This window comes from Parasteatoda tepidariorum, chromosome 8, assembly GCF_043381705.1.
Source record: "Parasteatoda tepidariorum isolate YZ-2023 chromosome 8, CAS_Ptep_4.0, whole genome shotgun sequence".
NCBI lineage: Eukaryota > Metazoa > Arthropoda > Arachnida > Araneae > Theridiidae > Parasteatoda > Parasteatoda tepidariorum.
The window spans coordinates 22,493,049-22,516,714 of NC_092211.1; the positions used below are offsets into that span (position 1 = coordinate 22,493,049).

At 29.2% G+C, this 23,666-nt stretch overlaps 1 protein-coding gene across 1 annotated transcript in view; it reads left to right on the forward strand.

Annotated features, from left to right (window-relative positions):
* Positions 1 to 23,666, forward strand: part of LOC107448733 (cell adhesion molecule Dscam1) — a gene marked incomplete at its 3' end in the record, with an annotated part of 86,285 nt that overhangs the window by 52,532 nt on the left and 10,087 nt on the right. The window contains 11 exon segments of the mRNA XM_043050074.2: positions 2,240 to 2,650; positions 8,517 to 8,678; positions 10,443 to 10,733; positions 10,830 to 10,949; positions 13,327 to 13,500; positions 13,913 to 14,060; positions 18,150 to 18,298; positions 19,759 to 19,890; positions 21,115 to 21,276; positions 21,948 to 22,018; positions 22,828 to 23,062. Coding sequence (XP_042906008.2) covers positions 2,240 to 2,650; positions 8,517 to 8,678; positions 10,443 to 10,733; positions 10,830 to 10,949; positions 13,327 to 13,500; positions 13,913 to 14,060; positions 18,150 to 18,298; positions 19,759 to 19,890; positions 21,115 to 21,276; positions 21,948 to 22,018; positions 22,828 to 23,062 — 2,055 coding nt within the window.

Genomic DNA, 23,666 nt, shown 5'->3' on the forward strand with positions numbered 1-23,666 from the left:
TATATATATATATATATATATATGAAGAGTTCAATTGGTGTTTAAAATTACACAGGGGACATAAAATTCGCGGGGCTGCTTTAACACCTGGCTTGCTTTTAGGATTAGTGGTTTTCTTTTTTATATCCGTCTCCCGCTCATAGAAAGAGCCCCTGCAGACCAAGATTTCTTTTCTTAGATCCAAGGCAAAAAGGTTAATAATAGAATAGTCATTAATAATAGCATAGTCATTAATAAAGGTTAATAATAGCTATTCACGACCCAACAAAACTACAAATTTCTAAACGCATGCATAGAGAGTTAGAAGTTTGGAAATGCATTGGACTTTAATATCATTAAAAATTTTCACCACCTGATAACGTTGCAAGACAGAACAATATTTTGAAGCAAAATAATAATTTTGAAATAAATACATAGTTTTTTTTTCAATTTAACACTTTATTTCGGCTTATAGCGGCAAATATGCACCAGATGTCAAAGTGTCGCTGTAATGATTAAAGGTTGAGCCATTTTTTCCTAAAAAAACACATTAAAGTATACTACTAGAAGTTAAAAGTGCAAAAAATTAGAAGTTGTTTGATGATGGTGTTAAAAAAATACACTAAAAACAACCCTTATTAGGTAACGTATTCCAGTTATTTTTTATTAAAAAGGAAAGATGGTGGCTTATAACTTACAAACTTTGATCGTGTGATTTTATAAAGCAAGAGAGAAAAAAAAATATTTTTCTAAAAATATTGCCTGAAGCTTAAATTAATATTTTTAATAAAGTGGTTCGGGAATTATGAAGAAAGTTTTTGAATTTGAGTACACAATCTCTTTTCAAAACACCTTGAAGCAAATTGCGTGCTTCCTCTTTCATTTAACAGTGTTTAATTTCGAAAAACCTATCATCTAATTAAAATGTTGATATCAGTAAACGTATCAAAATTAATTAAATTTCGGCTTATTTTTTTAAATTAAAAAATAATCTAGAGTGTTTAGATTTGAATAGCATTTTTCATGATTTTCATTAGATATTTTTCTAAGCGTGATTTCAATTACTTTCTCCAACATATTTATACAACAAAGCAATTAAATACAGCATAACAATTTGTATTTTATTTAAAACAGAAAAAGTATTTTCTTAAGGTCTATAATATACTTTTTAACAATAAAAAAATTGAAAATATGTGTTCCATTCGAAGGATAAGACTTAGACTTCTCACAACTACTATATGAAAGTCTTTATTTTGAACTAAACAGTTAAATAATTTTAAAAAAATATTTTACTCATTGAGTATGAACCTTTTCACTTAACAAAGACTTAAAAAAAGCTTAGTTTAAATTATATTTTTCTGACAGTGTAGCCAAATCTTTTTTAATGAACATAAGAAACAATGTTATATAAATGGTAATGTTTCAAGTCTAAACAATTAACAAACTTAACTATGCTTTTCAAAGGGTGTATAACTTTTTTAAATAAAACAAGTACCAAAGATCTAGTCACATTTTTTCTTAAAACCATTTTATGACTAGTTGTAATTTGATTATAAATAACCAAAACTAACTAAAAATATGTGATTTACTTGAAAAGTGTGAAACTACTTGGAAAACTAAACTCTATTTAAATAATTTTTCTGCCAGATTTGGCCATTATTTGGAAAAAAATCAGTTCAAATCGCAATCCCGATTACACGTCTAGTTTATAAAATGACCTCCGTTAAATTTATGGGAGGTGGGAGTAAGAATCACCTAACGCAACACGTGGTTTCTTATAACTGCTATATAGTGTAGAAATAATTTTAAGGATTTTTAAAATTTTGCTGGAAATTTTCCTTTCTCGACTCTCGAGCGCCGTTGAATAAGGAAGTGATTTCTTCAAGGGTAATGGTCACGTGGTCAATGACAGCAACGTAGAGAACAGCAAAGGCCATGTTGCTATTGGCTGAACCATGCACTATCAATAATAACACTGGATCGCTAAAATTTGAGAAATAATTTAATAATTTATACTTATTTATAAAATTAATTAATGGAAATTTATTTAATTAAAAATTTTTTCTTACCAATTTTTATAAAAAAAAAATTCCGGAATTTTATTTTCCGGAATTTTATATTATATTTTTTTAATTATTTTCTTCTTTTCCTTTTTTTATTATTCTGTAATTTTTTCCATGTTTTTCTACATATTTTAATTTAGAGTTTGAAAAAAATGAAATATTTTTAATAATTTTTGTTTTTTATTTTTATTTTGTAGACCAGGTTCCGAAATTCAAGTTGACATTCCCGGAAAAAATTCTTAGACCAGGAAGTTATGTGTCATTACTTTGCGTTGCTTCCGGCAATCCAGCACCTCAAATGAGATGGTTCTTAGACGGGATTTGGCAAGTGTCCACTCGTCCAGGAATTCTCGTGAGTACTTATTTGAGTGGCAACGGCGATGTGGTCAGTTACTTGAACTTCACTTCCGTGGATGTAGCGGATGGGGGATTGTATCATTGTGAAGCTTTCAATGAAGCTGGAAGTGTGAAGCATTCCAAAAGATTGAACGTATTTGGGCCCTTGTTCATAAGACCCTTGAGTAATCTGACAGCACTAGCAAGTTCAGTTTTTACAGTTAACTGCCCGTTTGGTGGATTTCCATTTGATAAAATTTCTTGGAAAAGAGGTAAGCAAAAGTTTAAATTTCAGGAAGAAACTACTATTCATCAATTTAAATACACTTCTTCTACTTTTTTTTATTCCATTCAAAAAAGAAAAAAAAAATAGCATTGTACGAGGGTTGTAAATTAAATAGTGGCAACTTAACCTTGAAACTCACAGAAGGGCGGGCATGTGTAAATAGGTCATGGGAACGGAGAAGTGAACCTGCTGTCGATGTGTAGAGCGCAAAAAAGAGTCGATCTGCTTAGCAGGGTAGTTGTTGCGTGGCGTTAAGGAGAGGAGTTTTGTTTTCATCGCTCTAAAGCATGTTTTCAAAAGGTGATCAGCGGTCGTCATTTAAAATCGAGGTTGCCCGTGGCAAAAGTGCAACAGAATGCTATCGAGGATTAGCGAAAGCCTGTGAGGCAAATTCTTTACCGTATTAGACAGTAGCTCGATGGGTTCAAGCATCTCGTCTTTTTCGTCACTAAGCCTTTTGAAAACGTGCTTTAGAGCGATGGAAGCGAAACTCCTCACGTTAACGCCACACAACAGCTAACCTTCTAAGCAGATCGACTTTTTTTTAAAATCTACACATCGACAACAGGTCCACTTCACCGTTCCCATATCCTATTTGCACATGCCCGCCCTTCTGTGAGTTTCAAGGTTAAGTTGCCACTATTTAATTTANTTTGCACTCTACACATCGACAACAGGTTTACTTCACCGTTCCCATATCCTATTTGCACATGCCCGCCCTTCTGTGAGTTTCAAGGTTAAGTTGCCACTATTTAATTTACAACCCTCGTATATTAATATATCGACGTTAACGGCTATGTACTACTTTAGCTTCTTACATTGCTTACATTAGTTTCTGAATCAAAAATTGTTTGTAAGAAAAGCAAAAGTATAATTTTTTTTAACGGGTTGTCCAAAAATTTTAATTGGGCGACAAACTTTTTATCACCGCGTGACATTAGACAAAATTTCCACCAGAATTTTTCATGTGTTACAATTTTTTACAGTGTGAAAATGCTAACTCATTTTTATTTTCGTATCTATTTAAAAGTATTTTCCATATATTTCTATAGTAATCACTATTTATAGCAAATCCCTTAAATAATCTCGATGCATTACCCGTAACTGAACTTTGTAAATATTGCAAGTTTTGAATACCAGTTAAAGATTTATTTGAATAACTATAGATTAAAAAAAAATATTTTAAACTCCACAACGCATCAAAATTTCCGAAAAAAGAAGGGATATAAAATTTTGGCAAATTAATATTAATATAAGTGGAATTCTCTTTTCCGATTTCATCTAACTTCAATATATCATTAATAGAATCTAAACATTTCTCAATATTTTTGATTGCTTAATCAGCAACATCTTTTGATTCAGTGATTTTTTTATATTCAGCTTGCAATCATCAAAAAGCTAATAATCATAATAAACTTTTTCAAGCTTATCGCGACATTTTAAAGTGGTATTTTGTAACGCAAATACCCTTTGTAATTTTTTTAGAATTAACAGCATTTTTAGCAAAACAACAATATCTTTTGATTTCGCTAACTTGAGTATCGAATGTAAAAGGAACATAATTTTTCCCCATCTTTGATTTATGGAAATATCTCTTAAAAAAGAATATGATTTATCTAAAAATATTGTGAATTCCAAATACCAAGAAATGGGTATATGAATTTCACAATTTAACTCAATTTACATCTTGATTCATACTTCGGATTTAGGTACAGTATTTATTTCATTCGATTCCATTGAGAAAAAATTTCAAATCTTTTAATTTCATCGAGATCTTTTAATGCCATTAAGATAAAATTAAAATTTTTTTTGAAACAGAAAAAAAAAATTCTTGGGAGAAGAATTTTATAAATTAAGGAAGCCCTGCTGCTACTTTTTTAAACTTATTTTTATTTTAAGAAGCATAAATTTAATTGGCAAATATTTTAATTTTAAATTTTTGTATTTTTGCATTTTTACTACATTTTAATGCATATTTTTCTACTTGAAAACAGTTAATTAAAAACATATTAAATCAAACTATTTGAAAACATAATCAACACAAGAAATAAGTTTAAACCGTCAGAAAAATTTCGTAAATAAGTGCTTTAGACCTATTAAGAGTTAATATTTTATGTTTAATTAAAAGAAACATTATAAGAGTTATTCAAAAGCATACTTTTGTTTATTTATTAAGGGGTTTTAATGCTAATTTAATTATTATTATCAGTTATATCAACAACAGTTTTATTTAATTTAGCCTTATTCATATGAGTGTTTTTTACGTCTAAATAATGCTCTAATTATTTCTGCAATAATATCGCAATATTGACAGAACTTGCATTTAAATAATCTCATTTGAAGTTTTCTTGTTTAAGTTCCTCCTCATATTGTTATACTAAAAAGTATTCCGTCAAAATATTTTTTTCAAAGAAAGTCTCTTAAGTCTGCATTTTTAACATTTTTCTAAACGTTTCTTACTTCCTTTTTTTTTTGGAAATGTTAGAACAAAATGCTCGTTAAAGAGATTTTTTTGCATCTTTTTCTTCGTACGTCATGTTTTTTAGAACACTAAAAAAATATTCTTTCTGGTAGAAACTCGCCTATTTAACAATAATGCTCCGAGTTAATGAAACCTAAAAAAATCCTTGGAGCTCTTTAAATAATGTTTAAAAACAAACTTAAATCTATTCCTTTCTTTTAAATAAACGACAAAAAATCTGTGTTGTAAAAACTCTTAAAAAAGACTTTAAGCTCCGGAAAACCAACCATAAAGACATTTTAAAAAAAAATAAGGATAAAGACGAATATAATAAGGGTAAAAGCAAGGTAGCACAGCATTTTTAAGTTGTGAACAAAAGGTATTTGCTCTCTGCTCTTAGCTTTTAGCATGTTATATAAAAGAAGTGTATCTTTGTAAAGACTTCGTAAAAAAAAGGCTACATTGTTTTTGTTAGTAATTGTCTTTTGTTTTGGAAATTTTACGCCCCCTCATAGGATATTAATCATTCACAAAATCTCAGCCCATCTATCAAATTTCTATAAACACTGCTTTTGGGAAACAAATAATTTGCATTAAAAATAGCTAAAAAATTATAATGTCATCCATCAAAAATGTTAGGATATTTCTTTTTCTACCGGGTATTTATCAGGCTTTGGAGTGTAATTAAAAACAATAATAATGAGGAAATTAGAATAAATCTTATTTTTTATATATTTTAGTACTTTAATTTTTTAAATAGTGGGTTTAAAATTACATTCAAGTTAAATTTATAAAATGATATTTTATTCAATAAAATATTTTTTTGTGGTGCTAAAAGTGAATAAGTTTATGAAAGTGAATAAGCTTTTAAGTGACTCAGAGATGATGTGCAGAACAATTTTAGCATAACAATGTTACTCTAGAAAATTTAAGATAAAGAATTGTTTGTAATTACAAACAATAACTTGCAAAACGATCTAATATTTAAATTAAAGATATTCAATTACTTAATAATGTATAATAGTGAAAAATCTTAAAAAATCCTTTAAATAAGCAGCAATATTTACGTAAGAAACGTTGAAATAAAAAGTGTTGATCCTAAAATAAATACAAAGTATGTCATATAAAGCAGATATAATTTACATAAAACAATCACTTTATTTTTTCAATATTTATAAATAAAAAAGAACTTAGTAATTAAAAGCATTTTTCATCAAAACGTAATCAAACTTACATTTTTGAGTAGATGAACAATTTTTAATTTTTGTATCCTTGATTGGGGTTTTAGCTGGTATAAATGTTTCCACACTAATACATTTATGTTGATGTTATATGTTACTTATATGTAACTTATATGTTAAGGCAATACATAATGAGAAACGATATACCCCATGAAATTTATTATGTTCATTTTATGAATGATTTAAAAAGAATTCTTTTAAATAATACCTTCCTTCTTTTAAAGTCATTGCATTAGTCTGAAGCTTTTAAAATATTTAAACAGAAAGTTATTTTTTAACTATCTTGATATATCATAATCTATTCGTTAGTAAAAAGAAAATGATCATTAGAGAATTTAAACATCTTGATCCATGACTTTCTAATGTCTACACTTTGGAAGGAAAAAATACTGGATGGCAACATTTTTGAAAAAGAATTCTCAAAGCACACTAGAAATGCCATAACTTCTAAAAGAAAAATGTCCGTAGCTAAAAACCTACACAATTTTTCTTGTGCTTCATGCTCATTATTTTAGACAGAAATATCTTGATAAAAATAATTTCTTAAAAAACTCTTTCTTAAGTCAAATGTGTACTAACGCTCAAAAGTTGCCTTCCGGTTCTTTATAAATTTAATGATGTTTCGGTGTTTTATTTTCTTTATAATAAAACTTGTTTAATGTCATGTTTCTGGTCTGTTTTAATATTTTCAAAGTGAGTCATTAAACATTCGAAATGATATGACTTTCTTTAAAAAAAATGCTTGAGAATATTTGAATTCAATTCTTTTAAGAAGTACTGAAATGGACTGTTTGAATTTTAAAACCACTCATTTTTAATATTTTTTTCCTATTTTCTAGTTTCTTTGCTCGGCAAATTCATTTAAGTTTATTAATTGAAAAAAAAAATTTACGGGTGATAATCATTGCGTTGTGAGTTTTTAATCTCTAACTAAACATTAATTTTTAAAGAAAAAAATATAACAACTGAAGAGGTGAATAAAAATTGAACCACAATAATCCAATTTAAAAGCATAGCTTTGATGGAGTATGTATATAAACTGTTAGAAATATCTTGGAAAAAAAGATAAATAACAATTTAATTAATTGTTTTTTTACAATATAGAAACTAAGAAGTAAAATAACTATAAATAAGCTGGTATCCAAACTACAAACTGTGAAAAAAACGTTTATTAACTGCTTTCACCTAATACGGTTAAACAACCAGAATTTAATAACACCAACTATCCCACCTAACGAAGTTGCTTAGTTCCTTGCAGCTGGGTATATATTATAGCTGAGAGGGCGAATCTGTCAATCTCATGACAGACAAAACAGGGGTTCGAGTTCCACTGCAATATTTTATCTGCTCCCTTCAATACATCACGAGTTTCCAGTGTCCGAATCTCCCCGATTAGTGACCCTATACAATTAAAATACAATACTCTCATTCAAACATAGATGGCAGCACTATAAGTTTTAACATAATAAAATCCATTATTCCCCATCTCTTAAGTTATGTGAAACAACCGGATAAACTAATTAAACAACATTAATCAGTTCATTTGATAAAATACAACCCAACCAGAACCTAACTCCAATGTCTATTATTGAACAAAAGCCCTAGCTCCTATGTCCAGTTCCATTTCTTTTTTACGGTTTTAAATCCATGCTAGTTGTAAACGGTTAGTTGCTTATTTTGTATTCATGATTTTCTAATCTTACCAGTTGTAAAAGGTTAATAAACCGTAAAGTTAAAAAAAATTCTTCTCAGTCAACTTTAGTTGGTTGGGCAGACTGCTGCCGAAGACCATAATTTTAGAATTATATATATTAATATGTATTAATTATTAGTATTAATATGTGTTTATTAATATGTACTAAATATAGTTATTGGTAATAAAATATTTATTTTTTTTTCGAATTCCGCAGAGATGTAATTCCTTGGCATGCAAAAAAAAAAAAAATGAGCAATGCACTTAAAAAACATTTTCATTAAAAGAGAATGTCAGACAAATCTCAAAGAATTCATCCTTCATTTTAATAACTGAATATCATTATTTATTCATTTTAGAAAATTTAAAAATGAGAACTTTGTCCCTATTTAACGAAAGGAATAAACCAGACAAACTATCTTAAATCACAAAATCTGAAGGCAGCATTTATTTTCAGAAGGAAGACTACTGCCAATAAATCAAAGGCAACGTGTGTACCCTAACGGTACAATGGTTATTGAAGGAGTAAGACATCGATTAGATGATGGGCGTTACAGCTGTGAGGTCACAACAGGCCAAGGAATTCCTGTTTCTCGAACATTCCGAATATCTGTCCGAAGTAGGTGACCATCTGTTCTTTATTGTCATCTTCACCTAAATAACTTTTAGTAGTACCGATATGTGTTCTCAATATGGAACTTTGCGAATCAATGCTGAACGTTTCCATTTCAACAAGTCTAAACATTTTTAGGACACAGCAATAAAAAAAATCGATAGTGGAAATAATATGTTAGGTACTAAATCTAATATTGCAGTTTTAATGAACATAAACATATAATTATAGTAATTGTAATAATTATAATGTAGTTAGTTAGATACATTGAAATCGAGTTTTTCAGAACAAGGGCAACAATTCGTTTAGCTACTACGTTATAAATATAGTACAGTTCCGTTTATCAGGAAACCGATTAACAGTATTGTCAAATTAACCGAATCATGCGTTTTCTTCTATTCTTCTTAAAAAATACGAAACAAATGCTCTTTTTCTTTGATTCCCTGTTTTGGGTCATTTTTTTTCTTCAATTTTCAGTGTCCTTTGAAAGAGCACGAAATGTTCGTAATTATGCCTTTCAACAATTTGGTGTCTTGAGCTTTGAAAAACTGAGAAAGGAAGTTATCTAAATGTAATTTTAAGAACTTTCTCGGAGTTTCGATCTTTAACGTAAGGACCTTAGTCCCAACTGATAAAACATTTTACTGTATATTTAATAGTTTGTAATTGGAAGATAGCAAGAAACTGAAATAATTGATGTTTTATGTAATTAATAGGTTACAAGAATGGGGAAGAAAGGCGCACGGACCTTAACTCTAATACTGCACATGCGCAAAGTAATTTAGGCTTAAAAGTATAATTAGTGTTACGGTTAGGAGAAATGCGCAATATTTTTATTTTATTTATTTGTTTTTATAGCTTTTTCTATGTTAATGTATAGGCGAACGTGTTTATTACTCCATCATATCAACATGTTTGCTTTCCACCTTGCGCCAGCCAGAGTGTGGTGTCCTGATAGGAACAATTGCTGGTGCAGGAAAGTCAGTGAATGCGTTAAGGGGCCACATTATTTAAAATTGAATACAGTGAAAAAAAAAGCTATTGCTTATATTTAAACTTCAAGCAATTCCAAACATAGGGAAAAAAATTCGTTTTTCTGTCAATATTAACGAAGTTATACGCAAGCAAAAGGGGCTGTGGATTTACCCACAAAAAATAATTTTAAATTTATTCTTTTATTTATTTATTTTTTACACGGATATGCTTTTTTGGTGTTTTGCATATTACTTATATCCCTAAGGATTTTTTTTTATATTAGAGAAAGGACTTTGAAATAAACAATGTTTGGAATCGGCATGATAGATTAATTAAAGCTGGGCATTGAGTCAGCGTTGAAACTAACTAAAAAATTTTAGAAGCATTATATCTTTGCATACAATGTTTTTTAAAATTTTGCTTCTTTCGATTTTATAATTAGAAAATATTCATATGTAAGCAAATTATTGCACAAATTTCTAGCAGTGATCAGAAATGCTTTTTTTTTTCTTTTTGATATGCTAAAATAAAAGTCTTAGGGATTTAAAACTTGGGAATCTTTTAATTTTTTCACATTTTAAAAAAAACTGGGCAATATTTATAATTCTTGAAAACTAATTAATGTAATGATTGTCAATTAAGTGTGTACGTAAAATAACAACAAAAAATTATTTTTGTATACTTCTACTCAAAATAGTTTTCCCGACCGCATAAATAAAAAAAAAATAAATAAATAAGTAAACCTTTAAAATTATAAATGAGATTTTTTTAAAAGGATTCTGTTCTGTATTTTAGCTGGTCCAAAAGTAGCTAGTTTTTCTTTCAAGGACGACCTTCACGAAGGAATGCTGACAGCCGTGACTTGTATTGTTGATTCCGGTGATGGTCCATTGGCCACAAGATGGCTTAAAGATGGTCAAGTTCTGCACGAAGAAGAACTAGATGTAGCGGTATTATACGCCCAGGATGGACACGTTACAACATTGACCATCCGTAATCTAGAATACAAACATAACGGAAATTATACATGTGAATCAACGAATGACGTTGCTACTGGATCTTACAGCGCTTTTCTTACTGTGAAAGGTTAGTAATATATATAAGAAAACACTTGTATTGGCTATTTAATTGAGTTATCTATTTATATCTTGTAATTTAAATTTAACTTGTTTTTAAATTAAGTTCCTCCGCGATGGATTTTGGAACCAAGTGATTTAACTGCTGTGTCTGGACGCCCCGCAAAAATAAATTGCCAGGCTGATGGAGTACCTCAACCTCATATCCGTTGGAAAAAAGCGACAGGTACAGAAATCAGATTCTATAATGGTATTAATTGTACTGATTACTAATTTTTTTTTGTTTATAAAATTTTCGTACAGCATTTATTAATTTATATTACAGTATTAAAACAATAAAAAATATGGGTGGATAAAAGTTCCAAGTAACTATAATATTTTAGTGAATTTATGAAAATTTGATTTACCTTTTTCTTATCTGATAAAAATTTCAATCTGATCAAGAACAATGATGATCACTGGTCAAGTTTTGAGATAAACTGGTAAAAGAAACTTGCAAAAAAGCAGAACTTAAAGCAAACCACTATAAGAAGCATCATCATCATCATAGTTGACCACACTGCCAAATGTGGGCCAATGCCTTTCTCTGAAGATGTCTCCATAACGACTCCCTATAATCCCCTGCAATAAGTATTTCAACTTCTTTAAAAGCTCTATGGGCGTATATTAGGGATTGCAGTTGATGCAACCAAGATTCATAGGGAAATGTCTAAAACGAGAACAAAAATTTACAAAGTCGAAAATTTTGGCACCCAGCTAATCAAAAAATAAAAATCAATTTAGCTTAAACGTTTTTACGTTAATAATAATATAAAGACTATACACTGCCTTTATTTCCTCTATAGGTGCTTTTAAATGGCAAGATCTGCAAATCTCTATCACCCGTTTAATTATTTTGCAATATATGGCCCACTCTCTTCTTCACTGTTTCTTAAGTTAATCTACTGTCACAATCTTTCTAAAGTTCTCGAATAATTTAGAAAAATAAAATTGCATAACTTAACGGGGTTTTTTAACAAAAGAAAAAAAAAATATCTTTTTAAAAAGCAAAAATGTTTTTTTCAATTTATAGAGTTAGTTACTTTTGCGTAGAAATATATAAGCTACCATATAAAAAAAATCTTATATTTCATACAGAACTAAGTAATTAGGAGATATATTTCTTTATATTTTCTTCCAGTGTTTGAAATTGTGAAATACAGTTACGAAGTTTGAATGCTTCTGTACCTTCTGAGTAAAAATTTTCCTTGCATTTACTCTGGTGCTTTCCTATTTGTCAAATAAATTTTCTACATCCTATATTCAATTGTATCGTTGTGAATTGAGATGCAAATTCTCTGCAAACTCGCTCAAATATAGTCTTTGAGAATGTGAAATAAATTTGTATCGTTTTGTATTCGGTATAACAGTAAAATAGATGTATGGTTTATATCTTATTAAAAATTCAGTTTGAGCAAAAGAAAAATGTATAAATAACAATCTTATTCTGTTTTAAATTTATAAATGAAGTAATTAATTTACAGTGTAAAATTTGAGTTCTACAATTATATCTACAGATATTCTTGAAAAAAATTAAAACGACTCGTTGAAAGCCTTTGCCCTTTTTTGATCTGCCCAATAGATTTTCAGTAATCGCATAGCATTTAAAAGCGTGGTTTTGTAAGAAAGCGCATTTTTTTTTTAAATTTCCACACAATGTTATGAATTATGAATATTTTCCTGGAGATGTTATCTTCTTTAAATTTGAAAAAAGAATAAAATTCTATTGAAACATTCATCATAAAATTTAAAGAAAAAAATGAGCTAAAAAATATTAGATAGTAATCCAAATTAGTAGAATAGGTTAGAATTTTAATAAGAGTTTTTTTGTTTCTTTTAAGGATGAATTAAGATAATGTTATATAAACAAATCGTTAGTTCATAATTTATTCTACAAATAATCCGCACATGTATTCAAATCATTGTTTTTGCAATGTACTTTGTACATATTTGTTTTGTCGAGAGATACAGTGATTGAGAAATTGAAATTTAGGTGGATTACTTTTCATGTAATTAAATTACTAGATGAAAATTGCATATATGATTACCATAACATTAATTTAAATTGTACGTTTAATATAGGATCACTATAATGTGAAAAAGTTTTAAAATTGTCGAATAAAAAATCATAATAATCCAGCCGGCCGAATACTCCCCGCGTAGTAAAAGCTGACTCGTAGGCATCAAATCTGCTGGGTTACAAAGTCCTCCATGCTCCCATAACAAATTATACCTATGGGGATACATAATTGGAGATTGATCGTTCTTTGGTCCAGGCCATACTTATGATCTGTGGATGAATGGGTCAGTCCTATAAACGAGTGTGACGTATGGGTGTAGCAGAAGTCGAATTCTCGGTCATAGATGGCGCCACTGGGAAACAAAAACAATCGCATGACTTCTGCGTTAATGACCGATGACAACAACAACAACAAAACATATTTTTTTTAAATGGTATATTTATATCGATAAATAGAAAGATGACTTTTTCTGATTAATGCAAATTATTTAATTTTTAAAAAAATTGAGCAAAATAGTAATACTTTTTTTTAAATATATTTCAGAACATCCCCCTGAACAGTTTAAGACTATTGTGAGTAGCTCCCATATTCATATTTTGGTGAATGGTTCACTTAACTTTCAAAGTATTGAACCATCGGATGAAGGATACTATCTATGTGAAGCAAATAATGGAGTAGATGTTGGATTAAGTACAGTTGTGAAATTAACAGTACATAGTAAGTATATTTTTAATTATTTAAATAACTTTTTTATTTTCGGCAAATTATAAAGGGGGCAATGTTTTCAAACTATTCTCCTGCGCATTTTCAAAAAGCTTTTAGAAAAAATTATTTATTTTTATCACACAAATCTGACGTCAACGTGTGTTATTGAGAATTTTTTCTAATAAAATTAATAGTTTAAGTATGATCAAGAAGTACTATATGTTAAGAATTTCGATTTGCTTACTAATTGAATTTTTCTAAGTAAACATTGTCATTTAGACTTAGATTTAAAGTAAGTGTTTTAGTTATTTTAATTAGTAAACTATGTAAAATCTGAGGTAAACAAACTCTTTTATTATTATTACCATTCTGATAAAATTAATTAGTGAAAATTCCCAACTTTTTTTTTCTTTTGCTATTACAGGTGCTCCCCAATTCCAATTTAAATTTAAGGTAATTGGAACAAGACGAGGTGAAAAAACCATTATCGAATGCAGCTGCTATGGGAATAGACCTATGAATTTTATTTGGCGAAAACAGGGAGCCATTATAGAACCATTCTCTGAACCAAGGTATTTTATTTACTTTTTTTTTAAAAAAAAAGCTTGTTTTCTCAAACAAGCTTTTATAAACTTTACTCTGAGCATTTTTCAAAATAAAGAAAATATAATTGTTTGAGACACGGCAGCTGACAACATCACTTGTATTTGCAATGAAATTCCTCACTTTATGACTTTATAGTGCACGTAAAGTAGAAATTAAAGTAAAACAAGTTGTTTAAAAAAAATTTCCCTAAAAAAAAATTAAAAAGTAAAATATTCTACTCAAATAACAAAATATTTTAACAAAGATGTTACCAAAGAATCCCATACTGATGAGAGATGCCGTTGTTTTTGAGTGATATACACTCGGGTGCGGCAATGCAGATCAGATAGAAATGTTGAAGTATCACAAAAAAATCCGATAAAACAGATATTTTGAATTATTTTCTTGGGTTATTATTTTTCTTTCTTATTCAAACATTGAGTTCAGACAATTGAATGTGAAGTGGTCAGAAGCTTGTGTGCTTCCTATCTAAAGATTGGATATTTAAAATTTCCTTAATTGGGTGCATTCTATTCCAATAATAAATTTAGTCTTAAGGTCCTCTAAGTTTCATTACTGCCTTTAAAATATTTTACGCCATTAATATTTTTCTTATATTCCGGTACAATGCTCAAAAGAATAGGAATACTCTGAGTACCTTTTGATCTAATCATCGGATTACCACGTACTTGGACTTAATGATCAGTCTGCCTCAGACAAAAAACGTGGTTTCTCTCTATAAATATACTTTTTTTTCGACGTATTCTGATTTTTGGCCCCCTTAAAATAAGGGAAGTAGCTCCAATCTGGAAAACAGGATCCCAATAGTATAGTTAATGCAAAAGAGAGTTTGAAAGTTTTATACCCTTAATAAAGAAAGGGCGTGCAATATTTAATATCACAAGAGCAATTCAAACGATTTCGTCCAAATTTTGTATTATCTATTTAAAATTACATGAAGACATGCAATTATGTTCCGGTAAACTACTTTTATAATTATGTTCAAAAACTTTTTAATTTGTTTAAAAATTTCTCCAGGTATAGAGAAATACGCAGAAAGTAAAATTAACGTCAAGTGGTCCTAACTTTTGTCCTCTCTCTGGTCTAAAGCATCGAGAAAAGGTTTTCCTAATTGCGGCAACCCGGTCATATTTTTATAGTCAAGTCTCCGAATCCACCAAAATAAAAGTATGCTTATTCAGAGAAACCACGTTATTTTTTATATTTTTTCATAACTTATAATCCTAACATATACTTTTTCTCATAATAGAGGTCTCGCATTTTTGTAATGCACCAAAAACTCCTTCAGCCTTATTCTCCTCAAACTGCAATCCACGTCGAATTGTTTCAAATGATTTTAACATTTCCTCATAGGAAGGTGTGCTAATTTCTTCATCTCCTTCGTCTTCCTCATAATTTATGGCTGTATTGTTTTTATTTTTCACACCGCGCAAAATATCCGATTCAGTTGATGTTTCGGTGGTTCAAGCTTCAGAATCAATAGAAAGAAAGTCATTAATCAGTACATCATCATTAATTTCGTGGTTCTCTCTTAGCTGTACCCACTTTTTTTAAGTTCTTCTAAAGAAAAGTCATCCTCATCCTCCTCACTTTCCAAATTCTCAGCGTTGACAAAGAATCCTGCTTTAGCAAAAACTGTTACGAAAGGTACGATCTGTAACATCATAGTTCCTTGCTTTAGAAATTTCTATTATGCTTTCTCACAAATTGATAATTGGCATAGATTGTTTATTTTCAAGTGCAGTGATAACTTTTCGTACAATTTTTTTGCGGTAGTGCAGTTTAAAGCTTTGAATCACCCCTTGATCTATTTAATGTAACTTCGATTTAGTGTTTGGTGGCAAGTAAAGAACTGCAATGTTTTTGTTTTTCAGTTTTTTGTTGATTTCCTTTGAATGAGCAGGACAATAGTCGAAAATTAGAGCAATTTTACGATACTCTGTAATCATAAGTTTATCCAACTTTTGAATCCGTTTTTCACAAATTTCTGACGTCATCCGTGATTTTTTGTTGAAATCATAATCAACCTTCAAAGATTCCCTTTATCTTCCCAGCTCATTTCCTACTGAAGGAATTTGACCCTTTCCCCCTTTTCTAGGGGTGTTGCATTTCCTGTATGAAATGCAAACAAAAAGGTAAAGGAATTTTACTGCTTTCTCCAAAAGTAGATGCGAAAATCAATTCACAGTGATTTCCCCCATAAAATGCGTTAAAAAGTTCATAATTGTCTCAAATATTTTGGAAAATAGGGAAAGTAGATTTCAAAAAAAATTCGTTAAATAGAAAATTCACTGCATTATTTGTAAGTTATTTTACGAAGAAATTTCCACATTCTTGGTTCCACGAAAAAATTCGCAAAATAGAGAAATTACGTAAAATGGAAATTCGTTAAATAGAAGTCCGACTGTAACTTAAATATAGTCTGCACTAATTAATTTGCATATTTAAGGTTATACCCTTGAACTATTAAGGTGTAATCCTAGTACGTGATAAACTGATCATTAGATCAAAAGTTATTCATGGCATTCCCTGTCTCCACTCGTAAAATAGCTTCTACAAGACAAACGCAGCGTGTGTTGGAGTACTCTTGCTATTTGACTAACCATAACACGCTTATAGTTTCCACCTCCTATATAATGCCAAAAACAGTTTCACAAATCATGTCCTCTACGGAAGCATTTTGGTCTCAATGTTGAATCCATCATTTTTCTGTAATTCGGTAGACGGAAAAAAAGGTCCCGGTAAAAAAGGTCCATGGAAAAAAAGGTACGGAAAAAAGGGTCCCTGGAAAAAAAGGTCCCGGAAAAAAAGGTCCCGGTAAAAAAGGTACCTCCATAGGGAAAATCTGTAGGGATATTTCCCCTCTCGCTTTCTGGGCAGCATGAATGCTTCTCGCTGTTTCAATGAATATTTTTTTTATCTGTAATAATTCAGATTAGATCATTGAGGTAAGGAGAAGGTAAGGGGGGGGACTTATGGGCTGCTTGTATTACGCTTTTTTTTAAAATTTTATTTCATTTATTCATTATTTTTAAAGCGGGAAGATACAATTTAAATTTTTCAATAATGTTTTACTTTTTTTTGTAATTTTTCTAAGTGAAAAAATGTGTTATTTTCTATTTTAAATTATATTTTGTGAAGAAGTTGCTAATGTGAGGCTTAAAGTAGCCAATCGGGGAAGTTGGGAGGATTTATGTGTTGGATGTTTATTCGTGATTGGAGGTGAAAGTATTGGTCCTTTTTAATTAGTTGAAAACGCGCGACACGAAAGAAAAAAAAATGCATGCACGGAACAGCAAAAAGCGCTTCAATCTAATCTTCTCATTTCAAATATTTTCCCTACATAGGTACCTTTTTTACTGGGACGTTTTTTTCCGGGGACCTTTTTCTCCGGTACCTTTTTTCCTAGAATCCTGTAATTCAGGTTAGATTTAAAACAATTAGCCTACCAAATAGCAAACTTATAAATCAACACGAAATAGTGATTGCTTTCTTAATCTGTCATTACCTTTTTCAAACTTGTTCTTTTGTCCATATTAGTCACACCACTTTACTCGTGTTTGCCTCTTTATTTTCCTATCTTTACTTGACGTTTAGGCACTGTGTTCTTATTTATGGAACGGAAATTATAGTATGCCCATTTGTGTTCTTTCATTTATGCTTTATTGACCTTAAACAAATTTCAAGTCTACATAGCACAAAGTATACCCCATTCTTTGTTGGATATTATTACTATGTTGAAATTTTTTAATCAGAAAAACAATAATTGGTTTTTGAAACTGATAGTAGTATGTTTGTCAAAGAAATCATTCATATTTGTTAGTAGCAATGTTTATAACTAATATTTAAAGTTAAAAATTATCATCTTAAATGCTTATTTTAATAAAATGAATAAATTATCACAATTAGAAATTCGCTACATATGTTTTAATAATGGGAATTACCAATTTTTCCTTCTATACCTTCATTGATATGTAACTTTATATTTAATTTATTTTTTGCATGTTTACAATTTATCTAACTTAAAATATGGAACTTCTTTTAAAAAATTTCAGGTATCGAATAACCCAAGAAGAACTATTAGATGGTGACAGAAGTAAAATAATAATTGAAAAAGCTGAAAGAAAAGATTCAGCGTTATTTACCTGTACAGCTGTAAATGATTACGGCGAAGATTCAATGAATATCCAATTAACGGTTCAAGGTAAGTTGAGAAATCTTGCAAGATTTTTTTTCTAATGATGCGGTGGAAATACTTGATTTAAAGCCTGATGCTGTTCTGGCTCAGTCCTAATTAATTTTAATGAGGATCGCATTTCTTGCAAGAACCAGGCTTTAATTTGCTTTATTTGTGGTTTCAAAACTCGTGGCAAACCGCAAAGCATGGAAAAAAAACTAGATCATTAAATTTAAAAAGGAAGATTTTGAACTTAAAAAATTGAAGATTAGAAGGATTTTTTTCTATAATAACCTTGGTTTTATGATGAAATATCTACAGATGTGTTATCTTAATCCTTATTATTAGTTAGGAATTTTATTTTCTTAAAGAACATATTTTTGCGAATTAAATCTATTCAAAAAATATAGAAGCATAATTTTATCCACATAATCTGATCTTCATATTTAAGTAGACAAAATATTTTTAAAAAATAAAATAAAGTAGTTTTATTGAAGCGTATAAATTTATTTCAAAAATACTGTCCACCTTTTAAAACTGATGTATTGGGTACAAAAATGCATCAATAACAAACTTTCTAAAGAAAAAATGAAACATAGCAATTTGTGTAATGAATATTTAGTGACTAGACTAGATCTTGTATTCTAGAAATTCGAACATAGGGCTAGTCTAATTGATTTATCAGGTTTTAAACACTGCATATTGAGAGGTATAAGACCTGTAAAGGTGGATGATTCATTGTACTCACATATTTTAAAGATTAGTCTTGTGCAAGACAAACCCTTTTATCATCTGTCTTTTTCTCTTGACACTGTAAATAAATTCCAGATAAATTAATGAAAGTAAATGTTACCGGCACTCAGGATGACTGTACTTTTTACTGTAAAATTCTTTTTTATCGTTAAATTCCAAGGATCGAAAAATCTAATACACTGTAATTTTTACGGTAATGTTTACTGTAAAATCACTGAATCAGAGAAATTTAATAAGTATTACTGTAAAATTACGGTATAAAGTTTTACGATGAAAATATATTGTACGGTAAAAAGGATTTCACGGATTTTGTATTAAGGGGGCCAATATTTTTTACCGTTATTTTATCTGGATTTTTTACAGTGTACTGGTTTGCGTGATGTTCCATTTTTTTCACCTCTTCTAGGTCACTTGAACTTCTTTCGTGTCATTTTTCATTATGATCTTATGGGAAGGACATATTTTATGTACCTCAAATGATAAAAAACTACTGCTATGACAGGCATTGAATGAAACGAAATGTTTAGAGAGTTAGAATAAATATTGCGCAAGTTATAAATAACAAATTTATTAAACGATACAATTTTGCATAATGAATTACAACACAAATGATTTATTTTCACTAATTTAATACGCTTTATGATATAAAGTATGATAGATAAAGTTATTTTGATATTAACAACTGAAAACATTTATTTATGCAAGATAAGTAATTCCTATTTGTTATTTTACAGACATACCTGATGCACCACAGAATTTAGAAGTTCATGATATTTCAAGCAGGAATGTTCGACTTACATGGAGTAAACCATTTGATGGAAATTCTCCCATTGTACAGTACACAGTTATGTGGAGACGTTTAAATGGTAGTTAGTCTTAGTATTAAATAAATTATAAAAAATAAATAAAGCAGTGCCTATGCTACGTTGCATTTTATAATACATTGGAAATATATAAATGCTCAATATTTAAAAAANAAAAAAAAAAAAAAAAAAAAAAAAAAACCGAGAAAGTATCTAAGTTTTATTTCAAAATTGTCCCGAAAGATGGCGCTTCCATTTCTCACTGCATTTTTTTAATGGGGTTTAATTTTAATTTTTAAAGCCTTGTATAATAAATACATAAAAAAGTATCGCTACTTCACTGCATTTAGCGGAAAAAAAGGTTATTTCATTAGAGTAGGAAATGCAAGTTGTAGTAAAATCTTACCCTATTTATATTCNGAGAAAGTATCTAAGTTTTATTTCAAAATTGTCCCGAAAGATGGCGCTTTCATTTCTCACTGCATTTTTTTTAATGGGGTTTAATTTTAATTTTTAAAGCCTTGTATAATAAATACATAAGAAAGTATCGCTACTTCACTGCATTTAGCGGAAAAAAAGGTTATTTCATTAGAGTAGGAAATGCAAGTTGTAGTAAAATCTTACCCTATTTATATTCTGAAACTTATTCTATTCGATTAATTTAAAATATTCTATACAATTCGATTAATTAAAAATATTCTATTCAATTCTATTATTTAAAAATATTCTATTCACTTCTGTTAATTAAAAATATTCTATTCAATTCTATTAGTTAAAAATATTCTTTAAAAATATTCTATTCAATTCTATTAATTAAAAATATTCTTTAAAAATATTCTATTCAATTCTATTAATTAAAAAGATTCTATTCAATTCCATTAATTAAAAATATTCTATTCATGCAAAGGGAGATTCAGTATTAATCCTAAACTGGAAATTAAAGTAAAGATTATTGGACTAAATAACAGCTTTTAATTTTTGCGTTGATAGTAGATAGAAAATACTTTGTCCGAATCAAAATTATGACAATTACTTAGCGAGTGACAATTTTTAGTTAGTAAAGTATGTATGAAATGGGAAATCGGTTAGAATCTGGGAATTACTGGATGCTAATAAGACTGAATAAATTTATATATTTCTATATTTTCCTGTTTTTCTTTTATATTAAAGTTAAAGCTGCAGTTTTCGGTTAAAATTGTTAAATACTTATATAACTGCGAATAAAATTCATAATAAAATAAGGTAAAATGTGAGGAAATAACACATATTAAATAAGCTCTTGTCTAGGTAACTCTTCGGATGGACCTGTATCTGTACCTGGATCAGAAACAACTGTAACTATCAGAGGACTGAAACCAAAAACTCGATATTTTTTCCGGGTAAAGTGTCAAAATTCATTTGGCGAAAGTCAATTTGGTGCAGAAGTTGCGGCAACATCTTTAGAAGAGCGTAGGTATAGAATTTTTTTAATATATTCATAAAATCTGTTAAACAAATTAATTTAATATCTAGAAGAAGAAAATAAACAGACGTGTTTATTTAAAAAAATTTTTTTAAGAAAATATGCGAAGTTGAAAAGTTAAGATTAGCTCATTGAAAAAGGAGAAGAAAATGACCAGAAGTGTAAAGAAATTTTTTGAAGCTTAAGAAAAGTGATTTTAGAACAACACATTTATTACTTTTTTAGAAAATAATTTAAAATAGTTGAAAGTTTCAGAAATATTTATATATATATTTCACAACTATTTCTTTCAGGAAAAAGGGAAAAAAATACTGTATGTTGAATTTCTTAGTTTTTTTGCGTTCTTTCTTTAAAACCGGTTAAGAATTCAATGTTTTAGANTTTTTTTTTTTTGCTGTGTTTCTGTAAAACCGGTTAAAAATTCAATATTTTAAGCTCAAATATTGCTTTCTTATACGTCACCAGTTGTAATTCCTAAATAGTAACACAACGTTTGCACTAGTTGGATGGATTTTATATTTTAATTTAAAATATATTATAATCATTGGAGAAGCAATGAAATGGTTCGTAAAACGTAACTTGCTTAGTTATTAGTTTAGTAAATTTGATAAAAATTAACTCTTTATGATAATTTAATATCGATATCCTTTTTATATAGCTCCACGCCACCCACCTGAAGATCTGAAAGCACTAGTTCTATCATCGAGGACTATAAATGTTACATGGAGTGTAAGTATCGATATTTTTCAATCAACAATAGCAATTAAGGTTGAGTAGGTACTCTTAAATCTTCTTCAGTTTCGGGCCAAGCATTTAATGTAATTTAGTCGAAATTTTTTTAGATCAATGATGTTTTTCTTTCTTTCCTTTCTTTCTTTTGATAAATGCCGAATTTTGGAGCTCAATAAATGTACTCAAGAAAAAAAATCTAAATAATGGATCGTATTGTTTTTATTATGCTGTATAACCAATCAAGATGTACTAGTTCAGAGACGAGGCATAAAAATATATATGCACTACAAGTTTTATCGATTGCAAACACGATGCAGAAGAGATGGCATAACGAGATTATTGTAGGAAGGAATGGGCCATGAAAGGACGTGGCACAGTAATGGTATAAAAATGAAGTTTTTTTTAATAACTATATGAGTTTTATGTAAGCATGCTTGTTTTATTACATGAAAATGTAAATGGTCATCAACTATACTTTAAAAAATTCTGGATAAAATTACTTGCAATTCGGGTGTTCATCCGTAAAATGCATTTTACTCAAAAATTCATTTTCAACGTAAAACATTATACCGTGGTAATTCATTTTTTTCGATCCATGTCAATTCATTTTCGAACCGGCATTGAAAGGTGAATAACGAGGGTGAATACATTATTGATTTTTAAGAAAATCTTGATAAAAGAAATACCAAATGCACCGAAACGACATTATTTTCCGGTTCCCCTAAATGGTATTTCCCATTTGTAAATGTTCGTTTTTGTTTTAAAAAAAATACAATGAAATTCTTCGAATTATACTTTTTTTTCAGATGACCATACAAGATGACAGAAGCAGTATTGAAGGATTTTACGTCGGCTATAAATTGTATGGAAGTGCTGATACGTATACTTTTAAGCCTATACAGTTTACCTCTGAACCTTTACAACACTTTTTGATCAGTAGTCTCAATCGGTTCACTGAGTACAGTATTATCGTCCAACCATTTAATTCCAGAGGAGCTGGGCCACCATCGGAAGAAATCAAGGCGAAGACCTTACAATTTGGTACGAATCATTTCCCCCCTTTTTTATTCTTAATTTTAATTGCAAAAGGAGAAGTTATCATTGAAATAATGTAATTATATGCACATAATACAATTATATCTGATAAAGTGATGTAAAGTACTCCTACATCAGCCACTTATCAAGACCAGGAGATCATGTGGGTTAAGATTCTAGGATTTCGAAACCAAAGTTGTCCACTTTGAGCACCAGTCATACATATTTTCAATACAAGGTGGTATCCATCAATCTGAAGCTGATCTTGTCTTAAGCCACCCACTGGAATCAAACCAAAGATCTTCACCTGGACAGCCCAATATACTGGGCAATCGTAACTCCTTACCTGATTAAGTAAAAGAAAATTCACAATTTTTAAAGCTCTTAAAAAGTGGAATGAAGATTCAATTTAAATTTTGCTTGCTCAGTGTATTTAAAAGCCGTGTCATTAGTTTAGATTAGTAAATAAGTGGAGAATAAAAGGAATATAAGCTATCATAAGCTATTCATTGTGTGAAATTAGTTTGCATTACTGCATATACATTTGAAAAAAAAATGTAATTTCGAGTAGTTTAAAAACTGTATTGTCGAAATATTGAAGTCAATCCAT